The following is a 24,967-nucleotide window of genomic DNA, read 5'->3' as shown; positions in this document are numbered from 1 at the left end:
AGGCTATTGGTTGTATCAACCTAGCCTCATATAAGGCATCATATAGCTAGTTGAATGACATCTTAAGCTCCTCTACCTTTTTTTCATGTGCTTTTTGTCTTTGTCCAAGGCATTAACTATATGATTGGGTAAGAGATTCTCGCTAATGTTGGGTGTTGAGTTTCCACTAGTATCAAAACTTATCTACCTTTTTTTAATCAAATGTTGCACTTTTTACTTCAAAAAAAGGTAACTCTCAATAGAATGGCCTATTACTCTATAATGGTAGTCAGAATGGGCAGTGGCATCATACCATTTAAGATATGGAGGTTCAAGTTATTTTACAAGAATGAGGGCAATAAGGTGGTTTTTGTAAAGCTCTTGATATAACTTCACATAGCTTATAGGTATAAGAACAAAGGTAGGTCTTTCCCTTGTCTGTGGTTCTCAGACATTACTTGTTATATCGATTGGATAAGCAGGTGATCGTGGTGAGGATGGATAAAAAGGTTGTGTAGTTGGTTGGTAAAGGAAAATGGAAGTACGATTCATAGTGTAGTGATATGTAGAAGAGATTGTCCTAGAGTAGCTTCTAAATTATTGCCCTTCAAGACTCACAGCTTGAGTCTTATTCTCTTTCTTCTTAGGTGCTCTTTTGGAAGACTCTCATCCTTCAAGTTTGCCATTTTTTATGGTACTTTCAATGATCTCTTCCAAAATTATCATATCAACAAAGTTCTTAGTCACATTTCCTATCATTCTTAAGAGTGCTCATGAATAGCACGGTAGTTTCTTTTTTAGTCAAAGGAGATTGTACCTGAGCAGTTACATCCCACCACTTTTGGGCATATTGCTTAAAGGATTCGGATGCTTTCTTTTCCATTCTTTACAAGGAAAGGCGATCAGAGGTCATGTCAATGATGTGGCCGTATTGATTAATAAAAAATCAGGTTAGATCTTTTCATGACTTTATGCGAATTTTATCCAACTGAACATACCATCTTATAGTAGACCTAGTCAAGCTATCTTGAAAGACTTGTATGGGTAGCTTATCATTGCTAGCATGCATTGTCATCTTGTGACAGTACATTATGATTTGTGTGATAAGGCACTTAATACCGTCGTACTTTTCAAATTTTGATACTTTAAATTTATGTGGCATCATCAAGTCAGGTATAAACAAAGCCCTACTGCATTCATGGATCTATAGAAATTAATTCATTCTACAACCCATAATCTTTTCTTGATCTTGTTCATGGCTTGATCGATCTTTGAATTTTCCAAAGACGTAGATGCCAGTAGTTTTTCTTTCTCTTTTGTTTCATCCAAAGTAGGGAGTTGAATGGGTTCAGTTGCTCTTTCAGTGAAAATAAGATTATTATAACTCTGGACGTTCTCATGATCGGGTACATAAGTCATTCCCGGGTAGTTGTAATTTGAAATGGTTGGCTATTATGGTTGAAAAATTGAGGCAGTTTGGGTTTGATATGGACTGAAACCTACAGGATATGTTGATTCAATAACTTCAGGTAAGGTATCTTCCTCTATTGCCTTTCCTCTATTTCCCTTTTTTAGAACTTTTAAGATTTTGCTCAATTTTCCTTTTAAGTATCTCCTTAGCCTTTTTTATCCTTTCAAAATGATCTGCATTATCTTGCTCCATTTTCTTGGTTTTAGCCCGAGTATTATATGAATGTGTAGCTATTCTTGTACCTTAGCACCATGATTTAAAATCAGTGATCATGTTATGACAATGAATGAATATGATGCAATGTATGAAAAAAATGAAAGCAAAAGAAAAATGTTTTACTTTTTAACAATTTTAACAAAAGTAAACTTTCATTTATTCCATAGGACTCTGTTTTACATCAAATCTAATACTGTCCCTTTATAAAAATGCCTAACTTGCTCATACTAGTCTTTAGCATTCTCAATGAATTTTAGCAATCTCTGTCCATGCTCTCCACTGGTGTGATTGAAACTCTTAATGCCTCAGCCTCTTTCACCATTTCACTTGCTTTGATCATGGCTTTGTCTATCTAAGTTGTGAGATGCTTTATGTATCTTTGTCTTCTCAACCCTTCTCTTTTGCCGAACCATTCCTAATAGGATAATTCTTTATGTTTTTTCATGAGTGTTCTGACATGGTTTATGTGGTCATCTAACTTTAGTTTCAGGGTCAAAATGTAATTTGAGAGCATTTCATTTTCTTGCTGAACTTTAACATAATCATCTCCTATTTGTGCATATTCTTTTTTCAACTCTTCAATATCATAAGCCAGATCCATGTTGTTTATCTCTTTGGCCTGCACCTATATGTGCAATCTTTTATGCTCTTATCGCATCACTTTCAACTCCTTAAAGGCATCATCCCATTCTCGGATAACTTTTTGGGCTTTGCTATCTTCCTTAAAAATCATGTAAACTTAGGCTTTTAATTTTTTTGGTTTGTTTTGCCATTGTTCCATTTTTTTTTTAAGTTTCAAAAGTTTTTATTTCAATTTTTTTTCTCTGTTTCATGTTCTTTTTTTGTAGATTTTGATTCTAGAGGCACATCATTTGACTTTTGGTCCACTAACTGGCAATGATCTTTAGGCATAGGCACCACCACTTAGCCTTTTTGGTTTTCCAAATTAGATACCCATGAGTGGCCTTATTAGTAAATGGTCTAAGGCTTACTCTCGTGGGTTTCTTCCAAGCTTTGATCATACTATCAATCTTCTGAAAGGTTTTTAGCACCTATATGAACAGTCAAACTTACTAAGCTTACAAGTCATAAGAGTAAATTGTTTGGTTCATGCTGTCTCCTTACCATTAGTGGTGCATAACTCGTTGACCTCCATAAACTTAAAAGTGAAACCCTTGTCTCATCTCTACATTGATACAACATAGGTTTTCGATTTATCCATGGAGCTAACCATTTTACCTAACCGACTGTGAGCTTTTGTAATAGACATTTCCACCCTTTTTGAGTCTTTGCTTCTAGCCAAATGCTCTAACAAAACTTTTTAATTGGGACTCAACTACGAAAATAAAGCTTGGAGAAAGCACTCTTCTTACATTTGAAATGGCTTTTCATCCACAGATATAGTTATGGTATGTAATCCATGATTTTGCCTTGTCATTTTGTCTACAAAAGTTCATAGAACTGATGGTTTCTACCAAGATAACTGGTGAAAGGTTACACATTTTTTCAATCTGCTCAAATAGATCAACCACGTCTATCTCTATGTGGCCTAAGACTTTAGGAAAAATGACCATTCCAGATATGGCTAGAGCGAACACATTCATTCCCTGATCATTATTTGGATTTTTAACAATGAAATATCAAAGAATTTTTCATGGAATACCCTTATGATCTCTTTTTTTTTAATGTATAAATCTATGATCTCTTTTTCCACTTTTAAAATTTAGCCTAGTTTCTTACGATTTTTTAATTTATGCTTCTTCACATACATTTTGTCTAGATATAGTAGATGCATACCCACTAAAGTTGAATACTTCTCTATCATTGACACCAAATAAACCTTATTGAAGATGAAACAAGAGTAAGAAAGATCCCAAAATTATGCCATCACCTTAATGAGTAAGTTATCAACATCCATTGATAAGAGATATGCAATATGCCCAAACTTCTGACAAAAAGCTTCTTACTTTAAAGGACTTATGTTGTTCCATGCTTCTTGCCTTAAAGGAGTCATACTGCTCTATATGTCTAATAGGCTTTTCAAATCATTTTATTTGAGAAGCAGGTGAACTCCCTTTGATAGTGTGAAAATATGACCAAATGGTAAACAATCTCTTTCTTCTTACCACCTTTTCTTTGATTTTATCTTTACATTTATAGGTGTGTCACATCTGAAAAGTATAGATAAGGCGTAAATCTGACATTCTGTGTATCTATAAGAGCTTTTGTTGAAATGACTTTTAGGGCAAGAATACTATGCAATCTGTAAAAATTAATTAGTCACTTCAATAATATAAAACATAGAATAAGCACCATATAGCAAGTAAAATAACAGCATGACCTTGAATTTTAGATTGACTACAAAGGATGGAAGGATAAAGCTCTACCTATGGTTAGGCTTTTAAGGTTAACTATATACAGTTTGGGTTAACTTTAAAAAGTTCTCAAATTGTTCCTTACATCATTGTCCATCATAGACTAGTAAGGCACTATGATCTTCACCCATCATAGGCTACAAGCAGAAAGGGTCCAATTTGAGTGGAAGTGTTTCGCAGGCCCATGCAAAGACATGAAATCTAACGAGGACATAGGTACTTCACTCCCTCATAAAGGTAGAGCTAGGATGAAGAACTTATGTTATGCATATGCAAATGAATGACAGATATATATACAATAAATAATTAAACAAGCATAAATAATGAAAAGAAGTAAAAATAAATAATTAAGCAAGTATAAGTAGTGAAAAGAAATAAATAGGAAAGACAAAAAAATGATCTTGAATTTATTAAGCAAGTCTTGGATAACAAACAATCATTGACTGGCTTGACTCTCAATGTCCCCAATGGAGTCACCATATTGTCATAACGTATAGATCTATAAACCTACCACTAGACATTGATTAGAGGAATTACCACCAATCTTTTTTGTTTATGTGTGATTGGCCACCTGATTAAATCTGTCTTATTTAAAGAGAAGTCCCAAGATCAACTTAGCTATCTTTAAATAGTAGATTCTAATTTACGAAATCAAATTTAGGTTCAGGAGTATGGTTACACATAAAAAAAGTTATAGCACCCCTACAATACCCATCCAAATGATACTACCAGTTTGATTTCAGATTATCCAAGCCTTAATCATATTTGTAATTTACCAAATTATTTAATATTAAAAATTAGTCTTAAAATTGTTCCAATAGTTTGGTAGCAATTTAAGATAATTCTCTCACCTTAAGAGTATTCATAGAGATGAGTATTCCACTCTGAAGAGGCTCCGTCGTCGAATTTACTGATTTATTTTACTCTAGAAAATGGGTAACGTCTTCTAATAGTTTGGTAAGACTTACTTTGAAACAAATCTCTCAATAGTTTGGTGAGATTTTATTGTAAAAGGATTTATAAAAATTTTGTGAGTTTCATTAAGTCTCCCAATAGTTTGGTAAGACTTAATTTAAAAATAATCTTCCAATAGTTTAGAGGAAAAAAATTATTCTATTATTCTTTTTAAAAAAACACTAATTTATGAAATTTCTCAATAGTTTGGTGGATTCCATAAATTTATTTGAAAAAGATTTCTTTCTTAGACGTATTTCTTTGTTTTTTTTAAAACTTATTTGAAAAGATTTTTTATTTAGCTTTTTTATTTTTGAAAAGATTTTTTTATTCTTTGCTTCTTCTGTTTTCCAGAAAAGATTTTTTTTTGAAAACCAGTAAAATTAAATAAAAAAATATTGAAAATAAAATAAAAACTTAAAAAAAATGAAAATGAAAAAAAAACCTGTAAAATAGGTAGGGTCTGCATGCAGATCTTCACGTGGGTTTTCGGGTAGATGTGCGGATCTAGGGTGTTCAAAACGCTGTCATTTTTTACTAGTATAAAAGCTACTTTCAATGTTTTTTGCTTTAGAAACCCCAAAGCTTCTGTCTCTAGCCCAAAAAATCCTCTAGCCTCTCTTTAAACAAACTCAGAAGTTCAGTCGAAAATTGGAAATCTTTGTTGATTTTTGGAAAACTCGCTGGAATCTTGTCGAAAAATTCAAACATTCAAACTTCAAACCCAATTTTCCAAAATAAAACCAAAAATTCCCTAACTTTTCTTGCTTTTCTTCGAAATCTTCCAGATATCTAAACCTAATCTTAGAACCCCAAATCTAAACCTGGAAACTCTAGATCAAACCTAGAACTCCCAAGAATCAAAATCCTAGAAAAACAAAATTTTTCAAAAAACCTTATTGCCCAAATTATTTCCAAAATAATAACCCTATCTTTTTCACTACCTTTTTTCTGTCATTCCCTAGATTTCTTATTCAATTTATAGGCCCCTTTAGAACAGATTTTAGGAAATTGATAGAATCAATTTCAGGCTTGAATCTTAGGATTGGATTCTGCTGAGCGTGATTTTGTTCACTGATTTGATCACCACTGAATTCAACCATTATCCAGACATGATTCTACATTAAAAACCTTTGACTGACTTATTAGATTTCGGTTTCCATAATTTGTTCAGCCTTGATTAGGAAAAAGGAAAGAAAATCTGATAAAAATAATAAAAATATCAAATATAATAATATTAATAATAATAATAATAACCATAATATGATAACCTAATATAATATAATAATATACTATAATATAATATAATACGAATATAATAAGGTAATATAATATCAACATACTATAATAATAATGTAATAATAGTACAGTAGTAATATAATGATAGTATAGTAATGTAACAATAGTGGTAAAAATAATAAAAATTGTTGCGATGGACCTTAGATATAGATGAGTGTCTACATCAGAAATCCTAAAATTTTTTTAGATTCCCCAAATTTTGCCAAGATCTCTTTAGAAAACTCCCAAAAACTTAAACCTAATCCTAGAAATTTAAATCTAAACCCAAAAACTCCAAATCAACCCTAGAAATCTAAATCCCCAAAATTTTTGAAACCTACACAATCCCAACAGAAACTCAGAATTCTTTCCCTAAAATTTTTTTCTCTTCCTTTAACTATGTCCCATTCCTTTATTCTTTCGTTCAATTTATAGCCACCCTTAGGACCAATTTTAGGAATCAAATAGAGCCAATCCTAACCATTCCCAAGCTTAAATCCTGGGATTGGATTCTGCCCAAACCTCAATTTAGGTCTAGGTTCTTTACTGATTGATTTAAAAATCCTCTTATTATGAATTAAAGCTGACTGTTAAAGATTGGACTCCCTTTTATTCAAGAAATTCAATTCTTTAGTTACCATAATCGATCGACAGTTAAAGAGGAAAGAAGAAAAAATCAAAAAAAAAAAGAAAAAAATATAATATAATAGCATATAATAATAATAATAATAATAATAATCATATACTATAATATACTATAATAAAATTAATATAATATAAAAATAATACTAATAATAAAAATCAATTCAATTAACCCCAGACACAGATGAGTATCTACATTGATTTTTGAATGGATTTTTTTTAGTGAAAAGGAATCAAAATCTAGGAACTTAGAATTAAATACCGATTAAGATTATTTAAAGCAAAATTGAGGATAATATGTAATTAATTTTGACCTAACTCTTGAAAAAATAGCGTCCCCAATAGAGTCGCCAAACTATCGTAACGGTTTTGAAGCCATCCAACAAATTTGGAAATGAAAATTAAAAAAATTAAAAAAAAAGAAGTTGCCACCAATCTTTTAAACTAGGTGCAATTGGCCACCTATTAAAATTTATCATTTTAATAAAATCTTAAAATTAATTAAAAAGATAATTCTAGGGTCTGCGAAATAATCTGAATCCAAGAGTCGATTACGCATAAGGAAAGATTAGCACTCGTATAATGCCCGTTTAAAACTGTACCAATTAATTACATATTATCCATTAATCTTGACAAAAATATTATTAGTTTCAGTGTTTAAAAAGTAATTTCCTTGACTTCTTTTGTTTATTGAAGTTTTAGTTATTATTATTATTATTATTATTATTATTATTATTATTATTATTATTATTATTATTATTTGTTATTCCATTCTATTCGAGAAAAATAAATTGGAACCCTTTTTATTGAAATAATTCTTAAAATGTTTCAATACATTGGTAATATTAGAATAACTCTTTCTCACCTAGAGATTTCTTAGGCATCGCTTCTCGGAATATCTTAAAATCTCATCCTCAGAAATTCATATTTACTTTTAGTAAAAATAAGATCATACATGTAATGTAAATGATAATATATTGACGCACACATTTTTTTATAAAAATTTTATTAGTCCTTTTTTATTTAAATTTTTGAAGAAAAGAAGAATTTTTATTATATTAAAGATTTTTTATAAATACTCTAATATACTGGTAATATTTTTTTTAAAAAAATCTTCTCACTTAGAGATTTTATAAAGCATCACTCCTCGGAATACTTTTAGAATCTCGTCATTAGACAAAATTTTTTTCTCACTTTTTGTCATTTTATTTTTAACAAATTAGTTAATTTTAATTTTATTTAATAACAATGAAAAAAAGAAAATTTTTTATTGTATTTAAAACATTTTATAAATACTTCAATACATTGGTAGTATTTAAAAAAAAATCTTCTCACCTAGAGATTCCGTAGGTATCATTACTCAAAATACCTTTGAATCTCATCGTCGGATAAAAATTTTCTTTTTTTATGTTTTTGCTAATTTTTTGTTATTTTCCATTTTTCACATTTAAAAAAAATCAAAATTTAAAAATTATTTTTTTAGTGTTAGTATTATAATCCTTAGTTATTATTTCTATTACGATTATATTGTTTTATAAAGTTCATTTTAACTTTTAGTAAAAAAAAAATTAGACTTTGTTTTTCGTTATTCATTTTTTATTCATTCATTATTTTAAATTTTATATTTTTTCTTAGTATTTTTATTTTTTATCCTTATTATATTTATTTTACATATCCAAAATACTAAAAATAACATAAAATAAAATAAATGAAATAATTAAAAAATTAAAAAAATAACAATTTTTTGCTAGTCAACACAAGTCAATGTCGGAGTCAATGCCGGCTATCCAATCTTAGTTTGGAACTATTCAAAACCAATTCATCTGGCGGCTCGGTGGTCCAACACTGGTTTAAGTGAACCAATCAAAGTTAACAGCAAGTCGGGTTAGGTGCATGGACCTTGGGTCAGATTGGTGTCGATGCGTAGATTCTTAAGTCCATGAAATGGCGTCGTTTTGCCTTTTTTTCAACTATAAAAATAAAAAAAAAATTATTTCATTTTCTTGCTTTCATTTCTCTCTCTCCCAAACTCCTTCTCTCTAGCCCTAATCAGCCGCACCCTATTCCCAAAATTCGGTGCTAGTGCACCGTTTTGTCTGTCAGTCATCGTCACCATTTGCTGGCTGTCAATTGCCAAAAAACCCCCAAAAACTCTCAAAAACCTTCCCCTCAACCTTTTAAACACAAATCTAGGCCTAATTTTGTAAAATAAGGCTCCAAACGGTGCAAATCTAGCTTGAAAGAATTGGCCAAAAATAATTTTTTTTCTTGGTTTTATTTTTGTTTTTTTTCTTGCTTTATGCTTCTAACGGTGTTGGTTCTTGTTCCAAGGACTATGATTTTTTAGTTTGTGTTTTTGGGTTTCTTTTTTTTTATAGAAAGATCCCCTTTTTCTTGATATGGTAGAGCTCTTTAGTTTTTTGGATTGTTTCATTTTTCTTTTGCTTGCAGGTTTTTTTTTTTGGATTATAGTTTTTTTCATAGGTTCTCTCAATTCTTGTTTTTGTCTTTTATGGCTCTATTTATAGAGTCAGATTAAAATCTTAGATTTTTTGAGATTTTATTAAACTTTGGCCATCTAGGGTTAGAGTGACAGTAAGAGCGGTTATCAACAGCTGTTAGAGCTGCTGGCAAAGCGGTTGTCAGAAGCTAGCAAAAAATGTGCCAAAAAAAGAGAAAAGGAAAATAAAGGAAAATAAAATAAAAATAAATAAATAGATAATAATAATAATAATAATAATAATAGGTGTTTACAAACCTGAATGCAAAAAAATTGTGGAAAACGCATGAGGTGACAGGACAAAAACCAAAGTGGAGCAAAAATTATCCCATGCAGAAACGTGTTTAAGCATTTGGCATGCAGAGGCGCATTGATGAGCTAAAGGATAGTTGCACGGGCTACGCAATCAGGCCGCGAGTAACAACACATTCGAAGTAGAAAGATCCATAAAAAAGGAGTCAAATGTGCTGGTGGAAAAAGAGGAGTTACTTTGGTTAGAGAGATCACGGATTAACTAGTTGAGGCACGGGGATAAAACAAAACCTTCTTCCATGCCCAAGCTTCTCAAAGAAGAAAAAGAGAAATTGTATTAGCAAGATGAAGAAAGCTAATGGAGATAGTACCCATGATGAACATGAAATAATCGAAATTGTCACTAGCTACTTTAGGAACCTTTTCCAATCCTAAAGAACAAATCATTTCGAAGATGTTCCTAAGGCGATCGAACCTAGAGCAATGGATGAGAGGAACAACGAACTCCTGACACAGTTCAAAGAAGAGGAAGTCCAAATGGCCATTAAACAAATGCATCCCACTAAAGCACCTGGACCTGACAGTATGCCTGCTCTTTATTACCAAAAATTCTGGAATATAGTTGGCAGCGATGTTACAAATTTTTATCTAGATTGCTTGAATGGTAGGGCTAATATTGGGGACATAAACAAAACCCACATAATGCTCATCCCAAAAATGAGAGAACCGGAGTTAATGACCCAATATAGACCCATAAGCCTTTACAATGTCATGTACAAAATTGTAGCAAAAGTATTAGGGAACAGGCTCAAAAATACCCACTCTAGGTGCATTAGTGAGAACCAGAGTACTTTTTCCCAAACAGGTAATCTTTGATAATGTGATTGTCGCCTATGAATTCTTACATAGTCCAAGGAAGAAAAAAGGGGGTAATGATGGTTTCTTTACTCTAAAATTGGACATGAGCAAAGTTTATGATCGGGTTAAATGGAATTTCTAGGACCAAATATAATCATGGGTAAGTTAGGGTTCCATGCCCGATGGATTGATTTAATTATGATGCGTGTAACATTTGTTTCATATTTTTTTGTGATTAGTGGCAGTATCACTAACAACTTCAAACCAGAAAAAGGTTTTCGTTAAGGAGACCTTTCCCCCTACTTATTTTTTGATTTGTGCTGGAGGTCTCTCAGCTCTCCTGTCTAAAGCCCAAGAGGCAAGGTTGATACATGGGCTACAAGCAAGCAGAAATGGTCCAACGGTTAGTCATCTTTTCTTCGTTGATGACAGTCTGCTATTTGTTAAAGTGAATAGAACCGAAAGCGAAAAGGTAAAGTACATGCTAAAGAGATATGAAAAAAGCTTCGGACAGTGCATCAACTTCGATAAATCCGCTATATTCTTTAGTAGGAGCACTTCTCCGAACCGAAAATCAGAAATCAAGGAGATCCTCAACATTGAAATTACCGGTAGACCTGAAAATTACTTGGGGTTGCCATCATTGGTTGGAAGAAATCCAAGGTGGGCCTCCAGAGAACTAAAGAAAAGATCATGGCAAGAATGAGTTGCTGGAGCGCAAGGACTCTACCTCAAGGTGGAAAGGAGGTTTTTCTCAAAGCAATGATGCAAGCAATACCAACATACACTATGAGTTGCTTCTGTTACCAAAGGCACTTTGTCAGAACCTGAACGGCATGATTAGGAGGGCTTGGTGGAAACAAAACAAAGACAGGAAGGGGATTCACTGGATAAGTTGGGACAAAATGTGCAAACCAAAACATGAGGGGGCAAGGGCATCCGGGATATGGCAAAATTTAACATTGCTTTGCTCACGAAACAAGGGTGGCGCCTGTTGCACAACAACAACACATTGGCCTATTCGGTGTTACATGGTGAAGGGAAGAGCTAACCTGTTCAAGTAGCGAATTTTATAAGGAAATATAGGCAGGAGTTTAATGAAGCACAAGCAACAATGGAGTCAGTCCAGATCATGCCTCAAAGACTGTGGACCCCTCCCAACCATGATTTTTACAAAGTGAGCTATGATGGAGGTTTAGTAAAAAAGGAGCAAAAGGCTGGGGTTGGAGTGGTTGCCCTAGATGCAGATGGCAAAGTGGTAGGGGCCTGTGCTGCAAATCTCGATCATGTTGATGGTCCCTTTGTAGTTTAAGCTTATGCAGCAATGAAAGTGGTGTTTGCAGTTGAGCTGGGATTGCAGAAAATTGTTATTGAAGGGGACTCCCTGAGCATCATTAATAACTTAAAGCAAATGAAGTAGACCATTCACCAATTGGCCATATTATTGAAGATGTAAGAACCGTGGCCAGCCAACTCTTTTATTGCGGGTTCATGCACATCAGCCGCGAGAATAATGAAATAGCTAATAGTCTTGCAAAGTTTGGGAAGGAGATCATAGGAGAAAGAGTTTGGTTGTGAGGCACCTATTTTTTTTATTTAACAATGATTCTGAGGCTATGTATCAACTTTAACTTTGAAATGCAATGAATGAATTTTCTTTCAAAAAATAAAAAAACAAATCAAGCTCAAAATGATTCTATACAAATACAATACAGTCAATCGAAGACCTCAACTAACCGTCTTTACAATTATCAAATACATTAACAGTAAAATTTTAGACTTTACAAACAACATTAATAAGATAACACATATTTTTTATGGTATATTAAAAAATAAAAATACTAATTAAAAACTAGATTATGTATTAGTTTCTTAACTCATTGGTGAAATTAAAAAACTCCGGTGATAGTGAGTAACAAATAATTTCCCATATATATAATTTCATAATTAGCTTCAAATTCAGGATCAATATTCAAGAATTATGTCATGTTCACAACACACATAAGGCACTAATTATTCAGTTACAAATATTAAAGAGAAGGTGATCCACACTTTTATTTATATGCAGTTCCTTTTTTCAGGTTATCTGGTTATTAGTAAACTCCTGTCTGATACTCGGGCTCACAGAATTCTCCTCCAAGATCATCACAAGCCTCTTCTAAGAAGACCCTGAAAAATATATATATATATATATATATATATATGATCATACATCAAAGGAAAGGCAACTGCAAAATTCAAAGTCTCAAAGTTAACCATCAAGAGGATCTAGAGATGTCTTACGTCTTGGAACTGTTGTACTCTAAGTATTCTCTGTCAATCTGCTCTGAAGCAGTCTTATCCTTACTGCTTATTTCAGCTTCTGGCTTTAGCTTCACTTCAGGGTACATAACCACATCGCAACCTTCTCCTCCAATTGTCTCACATGCCTCAGCTGGAAAAACACTGCAATAAACCACTTCCAAAGTTAAAAGCAATTAGATCGACGCAAATAATGTAGATGAGGAAGTTAATGAAAAGTGGTGAAGAGTTAACTTACGAGGCCATGGAGCTATAATCAACCGTTGAGCTTTCATGAGGAACAGGTGTTGCTTTGATCGGGGAACATCGAGGAGTGCGCATTGTTAGCAGGACTTCCATGGCAGAGCCAAGGCTTTGGTTGGTGTAACTATGGAGAGGGCTGAAGGTGTAAAGCTCAAGGCTGCCTGCATTTCTTGTATTGATGGATGCTGGTTTTTAGAGCCTAGTACGAGGAATGGAGAGTAAAACGATCAAAATGTTAAAAGGGTTGTTTGGATTGGTGACATTAATGAATAAGGTGGATGGCAAGATTTTTTTTTTTTTTTTTTTAATGGGAGTAGATAAGGAGATATCCGGTTTGACTGAGATTGTGGTGGTGCAGCCTCCACACTTCTATCAGCTTAGATTTTTCACTACAAAGCACTAACTGTATGTTTGTTAGGAATGCAGATACGATGACCTGCTTACAACTCAACAAAAGCAAAGGGTTTAAGTGAGTATGGAGGAAATTTCATAATTTCACCTCTAATTCTTTTAATGTAATTATAATTTTTAAAATTTTTAATCGTAATAAAAAAATTATGTAGGATTCATAAGAAAATTTTTTAATTATAATTAATTAATAATTATAATTGTAATAATTATTGATGATATATTCTGTGTGATCTGGCTTTTAATTGGGTCAAGGGTAGCCCAACACTGACTCTCGGCCCAAAATCTTGCTTCTTACTTTAATTTATGGGTTTCAGATGGTGCAATAATTATGATTCATCTTTTGTCGTTACTGCAGAAGAATCAAAGAATTATTTCACCTTTTAAGTTAAAAAAAAAAATATGCATCCGTTCTGAATAAATAAGATTCATGTTTTATTTTTTATTATTGATCATCACGAATTTAAACAGATAATAGACACATTCAAATTATTTTTGATAAAATAAATTTATTGACAGAAATAAAAAATGAATAGATATAAAAAAATATCGATTCCAAAAATTGGATCAAAATTTTAAAATTTTTATTTAATATAATTATAATTAATCTCCACAATCGAACAATTAAATAAAATAAATAAAATTAAATAAATAAATAAATTTCTGGATGGTCATACTAATTAATCACCAGTTCCAAACAACACGAGGGAGACTTAACAGAAGGAGACAAATTTATGACCAAAACCTCAGTTCCATCCACAACAAAAATTTTGGTCATGTTCAGTCAATAGTACATGCCAAAATTTATGTCACGTGGCTTCTTTAGATATATATATATATATATATTTGTTTTTTTAATAAGTTTTATTGTTAAAAGTTTTATATTTAATAAATTTTTTTAAAGATTTTATTTTTTTTAAATGTGGCTCCACTTTAACCAAGTTTTTTAATTCTTTTTTCTTTTTTCAAAATTTAAATTCTTTTTTCTTGCCGCTCGATGCTAAAAGAATATCAGTATTTTTTAATTTTTAATTTTTATATATTTAATAAATAGCTCTTTAGATTTAAATTTTTTTTTATCATATCAACTTGATACCAAAGATATGTCATATTTTAAGTTATTTTTTTCATTTTTTTATTTTTATCATATTCTATTTATTTTTTCTTTATTAAATATTTATAATTTTTTATATGAAGCTAATTTGATATTAATGATTATTTTTATTTTTTTAATTCAATATTTTTAAAGAAATGGATATTGGAAAAAAAATTTTATCATTGTTGAAGCCGCATGATAATTTTTTTTTCTTTTTTTCGTCTTTTCTTATTTTTTCTTTTTCTATTTTTATTAAATAATTTTATTGAAAAAACTAACGGAGGTATGCATGTTCCACTCAATTTCGCTTTTTTTTCACCTTTTTGACATTTTTTGTTTTTTTTTAATTAATAATTTACAATAAAAAAATCGATAAATATATATTTTTTTCAAAAATATCAATAGAAGAATAAATAATAAAACAAACTATATTTGATGATTTTAATTCATCTTAATTTGATAATTAATTTTTTAATTTAAAATCAAATCGATATTTTTTTAAAAAAATTAAAATCGAGTCAAAATCAAATTGATAATATTTCATCTCACCTTGACTATATATATATAATTATATTTGTATTATTCATTTAATTTTATATTTATATATGATTATATTAGTATATATTATTAAATATTATGAAAAAAGATCAATTAAGGTATGTCATTCTAATTTTTTAACCTTTCATCTTTTTTATTTTTTAAAATTAAATTTTGTAAAAACATTAGATAAATAGAAATAATAAAATAAAATAAAAAATTTGACCCCACGCTAAGCATGGATATTTTTCTAGTGTTGCTTTAAAACTTGTTATTTATATTTTTTTAAAAGATCACAATTTTGAAAATAGATGATAAAATTGTAGATATTGAAATTTAAATTTATATTTTGTTTTTTTAAAAGTGGTTAAATAAATCAAGTAAACTTCAAATTCAACTGGATACATATTTTGAATATACAGAAAAGTGAAATTAGCTTAGGCGTGAGAATCCAAGTGTAAACCGGAAGATGTCTATTGAAGATTCTGTTAATTTCTTCAATAGTCATATGTACTGTTAGGAAGAGAGAAGAATAAGCATCATTATCTTCCCTCTTTTTTCTCTTTTTTTTTTTTTTTTACTTAAATATTCTTAATATTTCCACCCATTCTCCTTTAAAATTATTATTATACAAAAGCTAAAGTCAGCAACATTGTTGGCTAATATTCTTAAGAAATTTTTAAAATTGAAAAAGAAGGGCAGGGGGTTTCAGATTTAAAAAAAAAAAATGAAAAGGATGTGCATTGTGCAAGGACTAAAAGAAGCGTACAGAGCATTTGAGTGAGAGTGAATAACACAGCTGTAAGGGGAAGCTTAACAGTGATTTGCCTCTCCATCTCATGCTTTTTAAACTGAGTCAGTCACCCTTTTAGAGCATGCTAAAACTTTTGGTCCCAGTTGCATGGCCTCCCTGTCTCTACATCCCCACCACATTCTTTTGCATCATACTTTTCAAGCTCCCAAGGCATATAAATTGCATGAGGATCCGTTTTGGTTTTGTCAGACTACTTTTGCAAAGACAAAACTGATGCAATCTAATGCCAGCTATTAGCCCCTCCAAACCATAAAGCATTACAGCGAAAACATTTAAGTTTTTTTCCTTTTAGAATTGTTGTAAACAGTTGAGGACCAAGATCTTGTCATGCAGTTCTGTCATCTGCAGTTCGTCACTGCAAAGAAAAGTCAATATCCCCCCCGAACCTCCAAATCTTTCGTATTTGGACTTTAATCGAGTCCGAAGTTGTCATCTACCTATATTGCTTCCAAAAATTAGAGAAAAAAGTTCAAGATAAGCATAAAAAACACATTCAAATTCAATCCAACTCCATCAGAAACTGATAAAATTTTGTTTGGAACTTTGTATTATGGATCAAATTTTTCAGGAGAAGACACCTGTTTTCCTTTTACAGCCCACTCGAAAAGATATTTATAACTGGATGACATACAAGTTGAGTACCAGACCATACTGCCACTTGGAAAGAACCAACAACATACATGATGTGTTATCGTCTGATGAAAAACAGAATCGCAATCCATCCTTGAAACCCCTTGACGAAAAATTACTATAACTAGTTGATTTTACTGCAAGCACCCGTGATTTTCGAAAAAGTTTTTCCAACAAAAAGACAACTACGAAAACCCCACCATGATTAGTTGTTTGAGAACACAATAATGCAGATCTGTCCCACAGCTATCAGATCAAATAGTCAATGTCTTGAGTTAGAAATCTCTTTGACCACCAGACTTCACTTATCCATGTATACATTGCCGCAAGTTCAGTCTATGACCGAGAAAATATTAAGACTTAAACAGACCACAAAGAGACCAACGGCCGCTCCCGAGCAAAATGTCTGGTCTCTTCACATGTTGTAAAATGGTTAGAGCCACAGCAGCTTATAGGCCAAATCCCTCCAAGTGAAGTCCCAAAATATCCTATTCCTACAATCTGCAGAGGTTTGAGTATCAACACCCTTATATTTCCTTCAAAAACTATGCAGCTGGGTTAACATGGGAACAAGCTCATCACTAGAAGGCCTATCAGCAGGCAAATCTGATAGGCAGACAACAGCAATTCTCACGGCCATTAGCATCTCATCTTCCTCGACTTCTTCCCCGATAATACTTTTATCTAGCGCTTCCCGTGCCTCCCCTGCATGCTGTAAATGCCGAAGCCACTGTCCTAAACTCCCTCCACTCGATGCTTCACCCAAAAATGGATCAGTGGGGTCTCTACCGGTCAATAGAACACCCAATATCATCCCAAAGCTAAAGATATCACTCTTATCAGTATACCTGTTGGAATCGAAACCATCCATCTTTGTTAGAACAGCATGTGGCTTAATTCAGAAAGTATTACACAAATTGGAAATAGCATCAACAAGTAATGAGGTTCAGTTAATAAAACATGTTGAGACTTTTTAATTCATTATAAGGAGACATTAAAGCAAGCAAAATAAAAAATAATAATAAAGCTCTAGTCCAAACCCAATTTCTACAGCGTGTCTGCCAAAAAAAACAAAAAAGCACTGGTTCCAGAAATAGCATGCACTATTAAGTTCCAGTGGAAGACTGGAAAAACTTGAAGCTCAAGGGGACCTATGAAGAAGACCAATATACGCAAATTTCCAACGTAATTATCTAAAAATTAGTTCCAAAGTGAAATGTCAACTGTCATAGAGAAATTTGTTTGTTATGCATATATTGTGTATAAGAAAAACAAACAACTATCAATATCCGCAACAAACTTCATACTAGTAACAAAAGCTAAAGATGCCATTACCAGATTCGTGATAATTATAATCCTTATCAAGGAATAGCCAGAAACCTATAGATATAGAGCTAATTACTGCAGCCAACAAGCAGCAAAACCACAGGTCTAGCAAAGCATAGAATTCTTACGAAACTAAGATATCCTAGCCTTTAAATAGCAGAATAGTTTCAGTACCTGCAGTTCTGGAAACACTCAGGAGCTCCGTAACCAGAAGTTGCCCTATCTATGTTAGGCATGAGCTTAACCAAGCCACAATCTGCCAGCCTTGGTTCGAATTCATTATCTAATATCACATTTGTGGGCTTCAAGTTGTAGTGCAAAATCTGAGGGATGCAATTAAAGTGAAGATATTGAAGACCCTTAATCACTCCCACAGCAATCCTAAGCCTGACATCCCATCCAAGCTGCAACTGATTTCCCCTCACTCGATTCATTGCATCCTCAAGGCTCCCCACGGGCATATAATCATAAACCAAAGAAAACCTATCAGATTCACGAACATAAGCCCTTAAACTCATCAAATGCCTGTGTCTCAAGCTAGCCAGGACCTCCAGTTCTTGTTGTATCCTTCTCTTCACCGACTTGCTCTGTCTTTCCGGCGAAACACTATCACAGGGCGCAAGTACCTTGACTACAACAGCGAGCCCGTTATCAAGAACTGTTTTATAGTACTTCCCATTGGAGCTTGATCCTAGCAACTGATTCTCATTTGCAAGGGCTGATTGGAGAGTCTTGGACGATATTTTTGGGGAAAATATAACGGGACCTTTGAGGATTGGGGTTTGGTTCATGTACTGAACTGCATATTTGATTAATAAAGCAAAAAGAATGGCTCCAATCAATCCAGTTAAAATTCCTAACACAATACTGAGAATGATCCTTTTCAATCCAATCTTGAATTCTTGAGGCCTAGAAGGTGAAGGAGGCTGAGAAGAGGGGTGGCTAATGAGCCTTTCTTTGCAGTGTACAGTTGTTTGGTGAAAGCAAACAAACAGCAGCAAAAGCAAAGAGAGAGCGCAACTTCTTCTTTTCTCCATACAAGAAAAAAGCTACAAACAAAACATCAAAATCATGAAAGAAAGAGAGAAGCTAAGTATATGAGCGAAATACACATATCCGTACCTTTCTTCTTTCTTTCTTATCTTAAAGCTTCAAAGCCACCATAGCTCAAAATCCAAAACCCCATAAAAAAAATGCTACACGTTTGCTCATCATCTTAAGAAACAGAATAGAAACAAACATAAAAAAAATTCTACAGCTTCTAGTCAGCACCCAAACCAAAGAAAAGCTTCAATTTTTCTGCTTCAAAAAACTGGGATTTGCTTAAATACTCCGACTTCTCAGGACAAAATCGACAACAAAACCCTATAGACGAACCTTCAAGCACTTGAAACTGAGTGAGTAACACATAAATATCGAATTTTTTTCAACTCAAAATCTTCAAAAGAAAGACGCAAAGAATCATTTCGTCACTGAGTTTTATTTGTTGCCTGACCTCAAACTCCAAACGAATTTAATCTTCAACTTGTAAACCCAAAAATGATTTAAAAAAAAAAAAAATTGTACCCATCTTAAGCAACAGAGCAGACACTAACAGACAAATACTCCCACATTTGACAGAGAAAAATGTCTTTAAGTCTTAACAGCTTCAGATTTTAGACCTTACAGACAAAAAAACCAATGAAAACGGAGTTGTTATTTTCCCTCTGAAAACATGACCCAAGTCCAAAGCTTTACAGATTCCCCGGTCAAAGAGGATGCAAACTTAGCAAAGTATAAGTCATTTTCTAACTTTTTTTTTTATTTGTTTAAATTTTCTTGACCAATAATTTCTGTCATTAGGCTTCAAAACAAACCAAGCACTAGCTGTTTTCCTTTTACACAAGTATAATTCTAACCAAAATTTTCTATTGCTTTAAAAACAAAAGAAAACAAAAACTTTGGTTTTGTTTGGGTTTTTTTTTCTTTTTTTTCTGTCTCTAATTCTAAATTAGGGGCAACGACAGGCAAGCCAAACGGAGGGCCATTTTCTCTTGCCTTCCCGCCTTTGAGTGCAGTACAGGGAAGGCTGGGGTCCAGTGCCACGTAGGCGGAAGCATCGCTATCACGAGGCCGAAAGCAAGACATCGAAGTGTGTGAGGGAGGATTGTGAGCGTTGGTATGGATCTCTACGGGAATTTGTGCTATGTGGCTTTTTCTGAGTTTGATTATAATACAAATGGAACAACACTCTCTTGCGCTTATGCTATTCTGGGATTAGTAAAATTTTATTCTTCTTTTATTCTCAATCTATACAAATCAGAAAGAGAATAACATTCAAATAAATTTTCATATTTTATTAAAAAATAAAAATAAATCTTTGATTTTTTTATTATTAAAATTATGAACTTTTATTCTTGATTAAAAAAATCCAAAAACTTTTAAAATTTTGTAATATTATACACGTTTAAAGTTTATTTATAATAAAATAAAAATTCATAGTTTGAAATTCTTTTGCAATAAAAGTTCAAAATTTTATTTTTATTTTGGTGTAAAATTCAAATTATTTGTGTATCAGCTTATAGAAAGAATATAATTACAATTTTAGCTGTTAGTACCAATAATTGCTTTGTTAGCATCGGCAAAAGTAGTAGTAGTAGTAGTAGTAGTAATTTTATTCTTACTTGATATATAGAGGATAAATGTTAAAAGTACTTTTAAATTTTAATGAAATATTTAATATATTATGATATTAGAATTATAAATTTGTTAATTAATATAATATTTATTTTTAATGTAATTAATTAATTTTAAATGATGAATGTACTAGATAAATAAATATTTAAGTATTAAATTAATTAATATATTTATAATTTAAATATTAAATTAAATATTTTTAAAATTTAGATATTTTATTAAAAATTTTGATTAAAGATCATAATATAAACTCAAATATAAAAAAGTAAATTAATGTCTAAAAATGATATTAGTTAAAAAATATAATTATTATGTTTTTTAATTTAGTAAAAGTAATACAATAAATTTTTAAAATGTATTTTTAAAATAAAAATTAAATAACTTTTAAAGTAATAATTAAAATAATAATTAAAAAATTAAAGTATATTTGATCGGAGTAATTTCTACAAATAAAAATAAATATAATATTATTTAGTGGTATCTAGGGACGTGTGAAAAGACAACACGTGCGTGTTGCATTTATAATTAAAGGTGCGAATGAACGTGCTTTTTTACGTTCGTTTGTGAATATATTTTATTTTTATTTATTTTTATTTATTTATTAAATTTAATAAATAATTTTTAATAATATTTTTTATAGTCAAATATAAAAAAAAATTTATTTAATTCGTTTATATTTGTGAACAAACTCATTTAAAATTTATTCATTTAAATTTTTTTATTATTTATAATTTATAATTTTATAATTGTAAGTTTATTTGTTTAAATTTATTTTATTATGATTTTATTTATTATTTATGAACAAGTTTGTTTATATATATTCGTAACTATTAAACTAATCATTTATATACATTCATGAATATGTTGGTGAACAAAATCATGAATTATTTATTAATAAATTCGTTTAACTTAAATATATTGAACAAAAATAGAACGTGAACATTCTATTATTTAAACTAATCGAACTCAAACGTAATGAACAATTTTCTTACTGAACACGCATAGCTCTAAAAATAAATAAATAAACTATAGACACACGTTTATTTATTCATAATCAATTCGTTTACACCCCTACTTATATTTTTTAAACCATTTGGAGCACATTTCCTTTGGGTTAGGGTAAAACGATTCCAAAACTTACAATTCACAATTCACTGCTTCTACTAGCGGAGGAAAACAACCTAAAAAAATTGAAAAATGTTTGAATTGTAATGTTCGATTTGAAACAATTTTTATCATACCATGCATGGATAGCAAAAGTACATTAATTTAATTAGTTGGTGTTAGCTTAACTGTAGATAACAATACAAAAAGGGAGTGAATTGGATTATTTTTTTTAAATTTTTACCTAAAAATAAATGTTTAAATAAATGCAAATAAAAAATTAAAAACATAAAAGATATATCAAAATAAAGCATAAATAAAACCATAATGAAAAATAAAATAACAGATTAGAGAGATAAAACATAAAAATTTATACAGGTTCGATCCATTTCCAAAATCACCTATATTCTCTCCTTAGCTTCCCTAGCTAAAAATTTAGATTTACTAATTTTTAAAAATCTTACATACTACCTTTCAAGACTAAAGTACAACCTCTAACTCCTTTATCTTTCTAAACTAAAATAACAACCTCTAAATCTCTACCTTTCTAGACTAAAGTAGTAGTCTTTAATCACACAAAATGAGTTTCTACAAAAACTTTAAAAATCATTCAAAAGGATACTTCACCTCTTAATTACAATTATGCTTTAATATTTTGCAAACTATAAACACCTCTCAAAGGTTTAGTGTTTGCCTAATAAGGTAGAAAAGAAAGACTAAATGTTTTGGATATAACATATACAAAGAATATGGAATTTAAGCCTTAAACTCTTTGTTGTTCTTGATTTTCTTAGAGAATTTTGAAGATATGGCTTTATGAACTTTCTCCCATGTCTCTCTCCCTTTAATGGATGTCAAAATACCTTCTTATATAGAGAGAAATTAATTAGAGCCGTTGAGATTGAGTTGGAAAAGAAAAAACTTGTTATTTTCTTCAAAAACTAGCCGTGAAAAGTTGTCAGGGTTGAATGGATCAATCGGGTACATTAATGGATTGATTGGGTATTGAATTTCATTTAAATTTTGATCGTTGCAAGATAATGGATCGATCCATTTTGATAGAGGATCGATCGAATCAAACTAATTTTGCATTCAGGGTAATTGTGCAGTTAGTTGCTTTGAACTAAATCCTATTTTGTACTTTACTTACTAATATAATCATTTATTAAGTTATACAACTCCAAATCAAGGTCCATTTGAAAATTTAGAAACTAAACTTAAGGGGCTTTCTATCTATATAAAATTCAACATATAATTTAATCTACCTTTTGTGCAATTGTAAGACATTATGTAAACTCTCTAGTAAAAATTTAAAATCTTTTCTTAGAAAATTTGGATTTTAATTTTGTTTGATTCATTAGAAAGTAAACTTAAAAAGCTTTTCATCCATATAAATTTCAAATATTAAAACTTTATAAATTAATATAGAAAAATAAAACAAATTCAATTTTGGAAAACCTTATTCTTGCAAAACATCTTTCTCTAGTTAATCCATTTTTCAAAACCAATATTATCAAAATTGTATTAAGTCAAAAAAGAATAAGTTCACTTTAATATATATATATATATATATATATATATTGGACTTTCATTCAAATTTAATAAATAATCTTTAAAGATAGTTTTGGTATGAGAAATACAAAAACATAAATAAAGATTTTAAGCTTTATAAAAATATTTTTCAAATCAAATAATATTTTGGAATACATTATATTTATTTAGTACTAACAATAATAAATCATAAGAATCAATTACTAAATAAATCTTTTCAAAATCTAACACCTTTTTTTCCAAAATATTTTTCATTTCAAATATTACTAGTATTTTATTTAGTACTAAAAATAATATAAATTAAGAACATATACTAAATAAATCTTTTTTAAAATCTTAATCAAGCTTATTTAGCTTAATGTTTTGTCAATTTAAAATAAAGATCAATTCAAGACTAACAACTCCCTTTTTGATATGATAAAACTTAAAGATAAATTTGTCTGATGAAAAACTTTCCTTGAAACATTTAAGATTTTTGAAAACCAATTGAAAAAATTCCCCTTTAAACAATGCATATTTCCTTACAAAACTCCTCTAAACTAATGCATTTTTCATCCTAATCTAACACTTATAATCCAACCCTTTTTAACATATATTCTTTTAAGCACAAACATATCAAAACATCCAACATTCATAATTCAACATACATATATGTTAAAGCATATATCTATTAAGCATACACACATATATGTATATCAAAACAAATTTGTTCATAAAATATTTTTCTCCCTTTTTGTCATAACAAAAAAGTGATCAATTTAAGGCATGGGATAATTTTCAAGAGCAATTAATTTTAAAAAAATATTTTCAATTCAGAGTATAATGAATTCATATGTTCAAGTGTAATATGTACAATGAAGTTTTAATATATATATATATATATATATATATATTCAAGCACAACAGCATAAAAGTATTTCAGTGTATCCAATTTTAGTATTTTAGCACAATTATCTCAAATTTACTACATAAAACTTATGAGCAAAAGGATAAAAGAATAATATGCATACTATTCATAAATTATGTTATTATAAAATATGCTTAGAATGTAAAACATCGATATCATGTAACCATATATTCAACCACATAAATTCAAACTCATATGAATTGTTAAAGATATAATATCACTGAACAAATCATTTTAATTTAAACAAAACTGTATTTTAAGATTTCTTTTTTTTTTCAAAATAAAGAGTAATCAATTTAACGTACACACAATTTTGCATGAAAAGTACAAGCTATATCAAGAACAAACATATATTTCATAATGAGCACCAACATCCATGAAAGTTCAAAAAGCAATTTTGTTCACTAGCTTTCAATGAGCAAAAATATTTCATGCTTATGAAAAATTCAAGCAATAAATCTAAAATGATACAAACAATCTTTCATAAACACATCTCATCCAAAGAAATTCTCATAAGAACCATAGCTCATATATATTTAATAAGACATAAGTACCAATAAGGAATAAGGTTCAAACATCATATTATAATAAAGATTACACAATCATGATTTTTCAAATATAATAAACACATATGCTATATCAAAGAAATTATAAAAGCATGATTATCCAAATGCATGATGGACACATTCAAATAAATTTCAAGTCATTTCAATGTATAACAATGTACTCAATCCAAACATATGCAAGTATCTAAATGCAACTCAAACATATATTTCAATTATACAAGTATATGCAAATACATTTCAAATCACAAATAACAATATACCCAAAAAGATACAAACACTTAAG

The 24,967-nt window shown here is 30.3% G+C and overlaps 2 protein-coding genes and 1 pseudogene across 4 annotated transcripts; 1 reads left to right on the top strand and 2 right to left on the bottom strand.

Annotated features, from left to right (window-relative positions):
* Nucleotides 1-10,150: 10,150 nt before the first annotated feature.
* Nucleotides 10,151-11,837, top strand: LOC149520021 (uncharacterized). The gene is made up of 3 exons (XM_089752201.1): nt 10,151-10,532; nt 10,765-11,188; nt 11,612-11,837. The coding sequence occupies exons 1-3, from the start codon at nt 10,151-10,153 to the stop codon at nt 11,835-11,837; spliced, it is 1,032 nt and encodes a 343-aa protein (XP_089608327.1).
* Nucleotides 11,838-12,431: 594 nt separating this feature from the next.
* On the bottom strand, nt 12,432-13,420 carry LOC111308478 (light-regulated protein, chloroplastic-like; annotated as a pseudogene). The gene is made up of 3 exons (XR_016327160.1): nt 13,065-13,420; nt 12,809-12,970; nt 12,432-12,694 (listed from the first exon to the last, which is right to left on the bottom strand). The product of XR_016327160.1 is annotated as a light-regulated protein, chloroplastic-like (transcript).
* A 3,025-nt stretch (nt 13,421-16,445) lies between these two features.
* On the bottom strand, nt 16,446-19,881 carry LOC111309332 (inactive leucine-rich repeat receptor-like protein kinase CORYNE). 2 transcript variants are annotated; one of them, XM_022908418.2, is made up of 3 exons: nt 19,003-19,881; nt 18,055-18,929; nt 16,446-17,402 (listed from the first exon to the last, which is right to left on the bottom strand). In XM_022908418.2, exons 2-3 carry the CDS (start codon nt 18,915-18,917, stop codon nt 17,093-17,095), a joined length of 1,173 nt encoding a protein of 390 aa, XP_022764153.2. In that variant the 5' UTR covers nt 18,918-18,929; nt 19,003-19,881; the 3' UTR covers nt 16,446-17,092. The 2 variants fall into 2 exon arrangements, with proteins under 2 accessions (XP_022764153.2, XP_022764152.2); XM_022908417.2 differs by having other exon boundaries at nt 18,055-19,878.
* Nucleotides 19,882-24,967: the final 5,086 nt, after the last annotated feature.

This window comes from Durio zibethinus, chromosome 2 (genome assembly GCF_047325235.1).
Source record: "Durio zibethinus cultivar Kanyao isolate XHJ-2024 chromosome 2, ASM4732523v1, whole genome shotgun sequence".
Taxonomy (NCBI): domain Eukaryota; kingdom Viridiplantae; phylum Streptophyta; class Magnoliopsida; order Malvales; family Malvaceae; genus Durio; species Durio zibethinus.
The sequence above is the reverse complement of the archived record's forward strand: the minus strand, read 5'-3'. Positions and strand labels throughout refer to the sequence as shown.

Bases quoted from the DNA above. Each gene is read 5' to 3' on its own strand.
- LOC149520021 (XM_089752201.1), top strand. From the start codon at position 10,151: ATGGATGAGAGGAACAACGAACTCCTGACACAGTTCAAAGAAGAGGAA. The intron at 10,533-10,764 runs GTAATCTTTGAT...TTTTGTGATTAG, and splicing joins GAGTACTTTTTCCCAAACAG to TGGCAGTATCACTAACAACT. The intron at 11,189-11,611 runs GTGGGCCTCCAG...AAGGAAATATAG, and splicing joins TTGGTTGGAAGAAATCCAAG to GCAGGAGTTTAATGAAGCAC.
- LOC111309332 (XM_022908418.2), bottom strand. From the start codon at position 18,917: ATGGAGAAAAGAAGAAGTTGCGCTCTCTCTTTGCTTTTGCTGCTGTTT. The intron at 17,403-18,054 runs GTACTGAAACTA...CGATTCCAACAG, and splicing joins GAGTGTTTCCAGAACTGCAG to GTATACTGATAAGAGTGATA.